Consider the following 10,488-nt stretch of genomic DNA (forward strand, 5'->3'; position numbering starts at 1 on the left):
CAACAAGATCACGAAGAAAGACGTACACCCCCTCCCACGGATTGACGACGCCTTGGATCGACTCTACAACGCAAAGTATTTTTCGTCGATGGACCTCAAAACCGGCTACTGGCAAATCGAAGTCGACGAGAGGGACCGGGAGAAGACTGCGTTTATAACACCAGACGGACTGTTCGAGTTCAAGGTCATGCCGTTTGGTCTTTGCTCGGCACCTGCGACTTTCCAACGCGTCATGGATACAGTACTGGCAGGCTTGAAGTGGCAGACTTGCCTCGGTCTATTTGGACGACGTCGTTGTGTTTGCCTCAAGCTTCGAAGAACACCTGCGGCGCCTTGAAATAGGTCTTCAAGTAATCAAAACCTCCGGTCTCACGTTAAAGCCAGAAAAGTGCCGCTTCGCATATGAGGAGCTCTTGTTCTTGGGCCACATCATCAGCAAGTCTGGAGTGCGCCCCGATCCTCAGAAAACTAGAGCCATCTCCAACTTTCCTCCGCCCGCCGACAAGAAGGCAGTGCTTAGATTTCTTGGACTGTGCGCCTATTAGAGGCGCTTCGTCAAGAATTTTTCACGGATCGCTGAGCCACTGACGTATCTCACGAAGGCCGACGTCGAGTTCAAGTGGGAGACGCCGCAAGTCGAAGCATTTGAAGAACTGAAGCGACGCCTGCAATCGTCGCCAATACTTGCGCATTTCGACGAAAATGCCGTTACCGAAGTCCACACCAACGCAAGCAGCGTAGGACTCGGCGCCGTGCTTGTGCAGAGGACTGACGGACTAGAAAGGGTTGTAAGTTACGCTAGCCGGTCGCTATCGAAGGCGGAAGCAAATTATTCCACAACAGAAAAGGAGTGCCTCGCCATCATATGAGCTCTACCTCTATGGCAGGCCCTACCTCTATGGCTCTACCCCTACCTCTATGGCAGGCCCTTTAAAGTTGTGAGCGACCACCACGCCTTGTGTTAGCTAGCTAACTTGAAGGATCCTTCAGGTCCCCTCGCACGATGGAGCCTGAGACTTCAAGCATTCGACATCACCGTCGTTTACAAATCCGGGCGAAAGCACGCTGACGCCGATTGTTTGTCTCGAGCCCCCGTCGAACCGCCGCCACAAGACGACCAGGATGACGACACTTTCTTGGGACCCATCAGTGCCGACGAATTCGCCGAACAACAGCGAGCCGACCCGGAACTAAGGAGCCTTGTAGACTACCTGGAAGGCAAGACCGTCATTGTGCCGAAGGTGCTCAGGCGAGGATTGGCGTCGTTCTTCTAGCAAAACGACATTCTCCTAAAGAAGAACTTCTCGCCTCTCCGAGCCAACTACCTCCTCGTGGTACCCTCAGCATTGCGTCCAGAGGTTCTGCAAGCTCTCCATGACGAGGCAACGGCTGGACATCTCGGTTTTACCCGCACTCTCACGATGATACAAGAAAAATACTACTGGCCTCGCCTCTGCCGACGTCGCCCATTACGTAAGGACATGCCGAGACTGCCAGCGACGCAAAACACCGCCGACAAGGCCAGCCGGACTTCTACAGCCAATCGAGCCACTTCGCCGACCGTTCCAGCATAGCGGGATGGACTTACTGGGGCCTTTTCCGACGTCGACGTCCGGGAATAAATGGATCGTCGTCGCTACGGACTACCTCACCCGCTACGCCGAAACAAAAGCCTTGCCCAAAGGCAGTGCCGCCGAGGTAGCCCGATTCTTCGTTGAGAACATGCTCCTGCGTCACGGTGCCCCAGAAGTCCTCATCACTGACAGAGGCACGGCCTTTACGGCAGAACTAACTCAAGCCATCCTGCGGTACAGCCAGACAAGCCATCGCCGCAGCACCGCCTACCACCCGCAGACGAATGGCCTCACCGAGCGCCTAAATAAGACCATCGCCGACATGCTGGCAATGTACGTCGACGTCGAACACAAGACGTGGGATGCCATCCTTCCGTACTTGACCTTCGCATACAACACGGCCGTGCAAGAAACGACGCACATGGCGCCGTTCAACCTGGGGCCGTATTCTGTAACGCTTCGGTTTTCGAAGGCTTCGGTTTGCGTGCAGCGATTGGTCGCCGCCTGGGTGACGCCATCGCCTCAGGGCGTGAACGCATTTTTTGATGACGTCACGCACATGTCAATCACGCGGAAACTGAATTTGTCGTCTGCTACGAAGCGAAGCCGCGCGCGCTGCTTCGGTCTGATCCGAAGCGCGCTGTGCCGTGTGCAGAGCCTGTGCGTGCCGTGTGCACGGGCGAGATCGCGGCACTCAGAGCAAAATGGCAGCGTGTCCGGTGTGTGTGGAGCCTGTTCTCGCGCTTTTAGCGAGCCTGTGTGAGAGACAGCGACGACGTCGACACCAACAAGAGGCCTTTGAGATGACGGACGAGGAATTCAGGCGACAATTCCGACTCTCGAAAGAGACAGTGCTCCGCCTGTGCGAGGAACTTGAGTGTGTGTTGGGGCTGCAACGCGCTAGTGGCATTGACACTGTGACAAAAGTGCTCTGTGCGTTGCGTTTTTTTGCGACTGGAAGTTTCCAGCAATCCGTGGCCAACGAGGAAACTGTCGCCCTGTCCCAGCCCTCAGTTAGCCGCACAATTTTCTCCGTTGCTGAAGCCATTGCAACGGTCGGCAAAGCAAAGGGATGGGTGAAGTTTCCGACGGACACAGAAAAGGTGGCGGTCAAGCAACGCTTCCTTGAACGTGGCAAGCTCCCTGGGGTCGTCGGCTGTGTGACGGAACACTAATTGCCATCGTCCGGCCGCGAAAAATGAGCCCCGCGGAAACCGAGGCGTACTGGAGCCGCAAGGGATTTTACGCTTTGAATTGCATGGTGGTAAGTAAACAATTTCAAACACAGTCCTTGGTCTGAATCGTTAGCGGGCCCATTTAAAGTATACAAAGAGCACCTGTGACGTGAAATTAGTTGCGTGGTGTCGAGTCCCCATGGATGGTGCGAGACGAACGATGTTTCTTAGGCTTGAAAAAGGCGCGGGGAAAATAACCCCCTGTCGCACAGCTAGAAATGTAGCATACCCGAACTTGTTTGCGGTTCAAATGTTGCTGATAGTACGGTCAATGCTATCTAAATAATGCGTTTATGGTCGTGTACGGACGTCAATTCCTGACGAGTAGCTGTGTAGCTTCCGTGGTAGCAGTGTGTAGCCTGTGTGGTATCAGTAACTACATAGTGAAGTGGCATGTGATGCGGCTTGTGCACGTTAATGTGAAAATGATGGATACATGCTTTAGCGTATCTTTATGAATGCGTAGGAATTCCACACAGGCTAGCATATCTGATCACTAGTGTATTTCGGCATTTACTTTGAAATGCACATATCCGTGCAAGCAGCGTTCGATAAAGCACTCTGTTTATATGTGTTATCATCCTTAAGCAATGGGCAACAGAAGGTGAACGCTGAAGAGACCGTCTCAAAACATTGACATCTCAAAACATTGACATCTCAAATCATTGACATCTCAAAACATTTTTTGTAAATGCAGGAGATTCGGGGTACCCTCTGGAGCCCTGGCTTCTCACTCCTGTGCCCGGACACCCGACACGGCTGACAGCAGATGGGCGCTACAATGAAGCACACGCCGTCGTCAGGAATGCGGCTGAAAGATGCATAGGCATCCTAAAAAGCCGTTTTAGGTGCCTGCAGAGGTACCGTACGCTGCACTACTCACCCCGCAAAGCAGCCACCATTGTGGCGGCGTGTGCTGCGCTTCACAACCTCTGTCTCCAGGCAGGGGATCCGCTGCCAGATGATCCTGAAGATGACGACACAAGCTGTACGAGTGATGCAGCAACAAGACAAGTGCAGCCACCACAGGCCCCATCGCTGCCCTTGGCACAAGTGGTGCCGCCTCCACGCGCTTTGTTCGAGAGCGCCAAGCAGGCTCACTCTGCAATAATTAACATGTTCAGGTTGCCTCGCAATCTTCACATTGCATATTTGCAGAGCGTGCGAAGACGGATGCGCCGGCAAACATGAATGCACATATTGTTCACGTCTCCAACGGGGTGTGTGCCAATTAGCAATAATATTCCCCCGAGTTTTCTAGGCTTTGTGTTAGCCTTTTGGCAAACATTCATTCACAACATGTGCCACTGGAGAATAATGGAAAGTCTGCGAAATTCAAAGTGCTTCGACAATCTCTTTAGCTCTTGTAGATGGTGCCGCTTGCATTGATGTTAGCGAAGAACACTATCCATGCAGGCAACATTTTGCAAATAGAGGTTACATGGCACAGTTGGAGACATTTTTCCTTGGAACTGCCTCGCTCAACATAAACTTGACGCACTCGATCGAGCACATGCCATGTGTTACAACGACGGAACAACCCTTATGGCATGAAGGTGACTGCGTGACGATGATTGAATAAAGACGAAGGCGTGACAAACAGTAAAATCACTACGACGAAATCAACAGTACCGCGGAGAAGGCACGACGGTGATTCATTGACGATGCAAACGTGGCAGTGGTAGCAAGATGACTCAGTGAATGTTTGTGCATAGCTGACTTTCTCAAAGTCGTGGGCATGACGACAGTGGAATCACTACGAGAGACCGTCACGACAAGACAATGCAGAAATGACCTAAGCGCGTCCTGCAGGACCTAAATAAAGTTTTTCCAGTCTATTCCAAGTCAAATGAAGTGTTTGCTCATCTTGACAACAGACATCGCTCCGAAGACCTGACTAAATCATTCAGTTGGCAGTAGTGACGTGCGGTGTCTACGAAGGGCAGGAACGTAATCAACGCGAGCTTATGACTCGCTTACAGGGAATACCTCGTTCAAGGGGATCAATAATTGGAAGACCGTTTGCCAATCACGAAAGAAGTTCCACGGGTTACCCCATCTTTTCAGTTGGATGAAGACGCGTATGTGTCCCCGGACATCTAAGGGCATCACATACCTATTAGTACTGTTTCATGCAGATTGGGGCGGCTTGTCTAAGAAGGTTGCAAGGTGCCGGTAACCCCACACCTATTTAATAGGCAGCAAGAGTCTCGTAATCGGAATTAACCAGACAAATCGCTCCACCAACTAAGAATGGTCCATGCACTACTACCCACAGAATCAAGGCAACACAGCCAGCAGCACTGGCAGGAAAGTTGAAGGAACCCTCGCTTTAATAACTGGTTCCCGTTTGGCAGGCTCTGCCCACTCGCAATATGCAACAAGTGCTCCCAGTGAATTGCGAACCTAACTCATTTGCATAACTGTCCCCAACTGGCTTGTTGGGTTATGTGGTCACTGACCACCGTGCTACCGTAAGTGGTGGCCGCTGCTGTACTTTCGATGTGTCTGAAGTACACTGAAAGAGATTGAGCATTGTGAAAATATATTGAAGAGCATGGAATGTTGTTCTGTAAACTTTATTGCTTCTTTATTGTACATATTGGCATACATTGTATTTATTGTACATACATTGGCAAAACATGAAAGTGTCCAACTCAAGAGATCAGATAGAATTCGCTGAACTGTCAAAACTGATCAACAAGAAGAAAGTAAGGGATATTCGAAATTATAACGTGGGAAAAATTGAGGAAGCCGTAAAATATGGACGCAGCATGAAATCAGTAAGAAGAAAACTAGGCGTAGGACAAGGCAAGATGTATGCACTGAAAGATAAGCATGGTAATATCATCAGCAATTTCGATGACATAGTAAAAGCAGCAGAAGAATTCTATACTGACCTGTACAGTAGCCAAAACAGCCAAGCTTCTTCCATTCGAAATAGTGATGAACCGGATACAGAAGCTCCTTCTATAACTAGCGATGAAGTTAGAAGGGCCTTGAAAGATATGACCAGGGGAAAAGCGCCTGGAGAAGATGGAATAACAGTAGATTTAATCAAAGATGGAGGAGACATCATGCTTGAAAAGCTTGCGGCCCTTTATACGCAATGCCTCACCACTTCAAGTGTACCAGAGAGCTGGAAGAACGCCAACATTATACTTATCCATAAGAAGGGAGACGTTAAAGAATTGAAGAATTACAGACCCATTAGCTTGCTTTCAGTATTGTATAAAATATTCACCAAGATAATTTCCAATAGAATCAGGACAACACTTGACTTCAGTCAACCAAGAGAACAGGCTGGCTTCAGGAAGGGGTATTCTACGATGGACCATATCCATGCCATCAATCAGGTAATCGAGAAATCTGCGGAGTACAATCAACCTCTCTATATGGCTTTCATAGATTATGAAAAGGCATTCGATTCAGTAGAGATATCAGCAGTCATAGAGGCATTGCGTAATCAAGGAGTGGAGGAGGCATACGTGAATATCTTGGCAAATATCTACAAGGATTCCACAGCTACCTTGGTTCTCCACAAGAAAAGTAGAAAGATACCTATCAAGAAAGGGGTCAGGCAAGGAGACACAATCTCTCCAATGCTATTCACTGCATGCTTAGAAGAAGTATTCAAGCTCTTAGACTGGGAAGGATTAGGAGTGAGGATCGATGGCGAATATCTCAGCAACCTTCGGTTTGCAGATGACATTGTCCTATTGAGCAACAATGGAGAGGAATTACAACAAATGATTGAGGACCTTCATCGAGAAAGTGCAAGAATTGGGTTGAAGATGAATATGCAGAAGACAAAGATAATGTTCAATAGCCTGGCAAGAGAACAAGAATTCAGGATCGCCCGTCAGCCTCTAGAATCTGTAAAGGAATATGTTTATCTAGGTCAATTACTCACAGGGGACCCTGATCATGAGAAAGAAATTTACAGAAGAATAAAATTGGGTTGGAGTGCATACGGCAGGCATTGCCAAATCCTGACTGGGAGCTTACCACTGTCATTGAAAAGAAAAGTGTACAATCATTGCATTCTACCGGTGCTAACATACGGGGCAGAAACTTGGAGGTTAACAAAGAAGCTCGAGAACAAGTTAAGGACCGCACAAAGAGCAATGGAACGAAAAATCTTAGGAGTAACGTTAAGAGACAGGAAGAGAGCGGTGTGGATCAGAGAACAAACGGGGGTAGACGATATTCTAGTTGACATTAAGCGGAAGAAATGGAGCTGGGCAGGCCATGTAATACGTAGGATGGATAACCGGTGGACCATTAGGGTTACAGAATTGATACCAAGAGAAGGGAAGCGCAGTCGAGGACGGCAGAAAGTCAGGTGGGATGATGAGGTTAGGAAATTCGCAGGCGCAAGTTGGAATACGCTAGCGCAAGACAGGGGTAATTGGAGATCGCAGGGAGAGGCCTTCGTCCTGCAGTGGACATAAATATAGGCTGATGATGATGATGATGATTGTACATATAATGGCATAAGACTGATGTATTACAAATAAATTTGCTCTGTTGCAACCACAGCACAGGCCATGGACTGAATACATTATACTCCCACATGAACCACCCTAGTATTAAGCGTTGGTAAAGCTATAAATCCACATCGCAGTCGAGTATGCATCATGTCGTAGGATACCTCGGCAAGAGATATTGAAGTCGTTTCACAGTTGAGCATTACGCCTGCAGTGGGATACTGTAGCAATAGATACTGAAGTCTCATCACAGTCAGATGTAAAACATGAGGTAGGATACCGCAGCAATACATGTCCACGTCGCATCACAGTTGAGTATGAAGCATGCAGTGGGATACTGCAGCAATAGATACTGAAGTCTTATCACAGTCAGATGTAAAACATGAGGTAGGATACCGCAGCAGCAGTAAGCCCTACACGTCGTCATTGCGAGTTTAAACCTTTGTGACCCCATTACTGTGTGCGGCACATGTTCTCGGCCAACAAAACAATGCAGCTTCGCTTGCACACACTGTCAAGACTAGATGAAAAGAAGTTTCCTTTAGGAACAAAAAACTGCTTGGCACACTACATGCCAATGGTACAAAGACAATGGTACAAGCGAAGAAAGCCATTTGGCTTTACATATTTATGGCGCATTTCTCTGACTGCTGACCGCATTTCCAAGCGACTGATGCAACAGTACTAACAATGCTGGGGCCATCCTAGTCAAGGTGCGGAGTTCCTGCAGCATCATGTCATTCTGCTGCACTTGTCGCTCTGCAGCAGTAGCCAGGCGTTCCTGGGCCAGAGTTTGGCGGAGCAAGGTGTCTCCCACCTGAGCGATGTCAGCAGCCTGCTGAGCTATAGCATCGGTGAGCGCCCGGACACCAGTCGCGAGGTCCTGCAGAACCTTTAGTGTAAAAGGTGCAAAGAGTTACAATATTTGTGAAACAAAGCCTCACGAATAAATTTTAACGTTTTCTTCACTAAAGTACACATCACATGCACCCATGTGCAGCTACACAATAGCAATACCATGCAAAGCTTAACAAAAAAGTGCTCAAAGATATGCGTAGTTAGACTAAGGCTTGCCCCAACGTTTAAGCGTTCATGTAATGTGGACACACATTTGCGCAATGCAATTTTTGTTTTGAACAGGGCCATTACATTTACTTTCAATGCTCGAAGATCAAGGTTTCCCACGACGTACACCCACGAGCAAAAGTGTACAGACCAGGGATTCCGCGACACAGCCCATTTCCTCCTTGTTAGGTTATGCAGGTTAATTAGGGAGAAATTGTAGTTGCTTTCATCGACCGTGTGGTATGTATACTGATGCTAACGGGTCTACGTGCATAATTTGTTTCCCCTGGATGTAATATACAAGGCTGCAGTGCAATGGTCCAGTGCATACATTCGCGCGTGATCATTGCTACACAACCTAGTCGCCCTCTCTGCAATAAAAAGGTAAAATAAGGTTTTTTTTTTTTCAGTGTAGCTGTGAGCATTAAAGTCATATCCACAGTGGAACCGTTATATGAAAGTTATATGAAATGAATAAAGCATTATTGTTACATTGTTGCCAAAGGTGTTACTGAATTTCGACACCACTGTTAAGTGGAGCAATCACTGCAATAACACAATGCTGTGCATTTTGGAATGTGTATCAGCAGTTCAAATGCAAAGAATGTTCGCACTTTTATTTCTCTACATAAGGTGATCAGTGTGGCAACACATATCAGAAATTGTTCTTACAGTTAGGTTCTGGTCATACAGGTCAACTGAATGACCGTAACTCGCAGATAGATCTGCCACCACCTCATCCATTCTGGGGGACCTGCTTCTGCTTGGGACACCCTGCCGTGGGCCTGTAAAAAATGTTTGCGGTGACGTCATCAAACTGTACAGTAAAAAATGGTGTCGCGTAGCCAAAACCATTTACTTTTTCGCTCTTGTATCTACTTTCCATGAGGCCCATCCTCATTTTAAAGAAATCCTGCTAGCAGTGTCAGCACCTCTTAAGAAGGAATGTGCATTCAATGTCCAAATAAGAAGGAACATAGTCTCTTTCACACGTAAAGGAAAACTCGGAGCACCTTGCAAGGCGCTCCGAGTTTCCCCCTTAGTGTGAAACAGACTGTACATGTTTAAACAAAGCATTAAAGGAGCCCCATAACTAAGACAGAATCCGACATGTTCCAAGCTGTGCGAAAATAAAAGAACGAAGACGGTGTATGAAACCCTCACACTGCACTTCCATACTGCGCCTCCCCACCCCTTCACTTTCGAATCCTGCTGCTATCGCTGCCTGCCGCATGGGACGGAGCACATCTCGGGTGGCATGGTTAAACGCATAATTTTAAAATTATTTCAGTAAATTTCTACTATTTCTACTAATCACAAATACAATTTCCTGTGGTATAAATTGGCAACATTGGCATTCCTGTCTCATCAGTACTGAGCTGCACATATTGTACACAAGTGTCATCAGCATGGTGACTTTTAAATTGTGATGTTATTGTAATGCAGGCTGCACGCACCAATTAAGTGTGCCATAAATTATGCACACATAGAGGTTTCACTCACGTTTCCTACTACTGCCATCTTTGCCTTCCGAAGGCGCGGGTCGCTTCACGGGCTGCTGCTGCAGGCGTGCTAGGAAGAACCAAAAGACATTGCGACATAAGGACATCAAAATTAGCGCTCAGCATCAAGTACAAACTTGTACAACCATTGTCACGCTAGTTAATTATACTAAATTCTCTTAACAAATTATTTTACCTTGAATCCCACTCGTACCCGGTTGTTCACCAACGGACACACTACCGCTGGGCCGGCTCTCGGCAGCTCTTGGCTCTTCGCTGACCTGTGCAGATAGCATTGTTTACTTCTCATTGGTGGAAAAAAGCATTAAAACGCATTTCATATGGCTGAAAATGTTGGCTTTACTAAAGCTCCTTTGGCTGCCTGGTACACAGCTGTTCGCCGCACCGATAATTATAACTTCTCACTGTTTTCATGAGCTGTCTGATGTCGCCTAGGGAAAGCGCGTTCCATGTCATTGCTACAATAGTGAAAGCGCGTTCTCGCTTATACAACAATATCAAAATCTTTAAAAATCATAACTAATGAACACACTGCTTGATGGCGAAAACGTGCATTGCACCCCTGCACCCCCGCGTCGGTGTAGAATTCCGAGCACGAGTA

General features: G+C 47.6%; 1 protein-coding gene across 1 annotated transcript; it reads right to left on the minus strand.

The window, feature by feature from the left end:
• Positions 1 to 3,539: 3,539 nt before the first annotated feature.
• LOC125943598 (uncharacterized) lies at positions 3,540 to 9,145 on the minus strand. The gene is made up of 4 exons (XM_049663066.1): positions 9,037 to 9,145; positions 7,989 to 8,191; positions 3,693 to 3,776; positions 3,540 to 3,585 (listed from the first exon to the last, which is right to left on the minus strand). Exons 1-4 carry the CDS (start codon positions 9,106 to 9,108, stop codon positions 3,540 to 3,542), a joined length of 405 nt encoding a protein of 134 aa, XP_049519023.1. The 5' UTR covers positions 9,109 to 9,145.
• Positions 9,146 to 10,488: the final 1,343 nt, after the last annotated feature.

The sequence above is a fragment of the Dermacentor silvarum genome, chromosome 2 (assembly GCF_013339745.2).
Source record: "Dermacentor silvarum isolate Dsil-2018 chromosome 2, BIME_Dsil_1.4, whole genome shotgun sequence".
In the NCBI taxonomy this organism is placed as follows: Eukaryota; Metazoa; Arthropoda; class Arachnida; order Ixodida; family Ixodidae; genus Dermacentor; species Dermacentor silvarum.

Coding starts and splice junctions, on each gene's coding strand:
- LOC125943598 (XM_049663066.1), bottom strand. CDS start 9,108: ATGGATGAGGTGGTGGCAGATCTATCTGCGAGTTACGGTCATTCAGTT. Junction 3,777..7,988: donor ACTAGGATGGCCCCAGCATT/GTTAGTACTGTT, acceptor CGTCATCTTCAG/GATCATCTGGCAGCGGATCC. Junction 3,586..3,692: donor AATGGTGGCTGCTTTGCGGG/GTGAGTAGTGCA, acceptor GCTTCATTGTAG/CGCCCATCTGCTGTCAGCCG.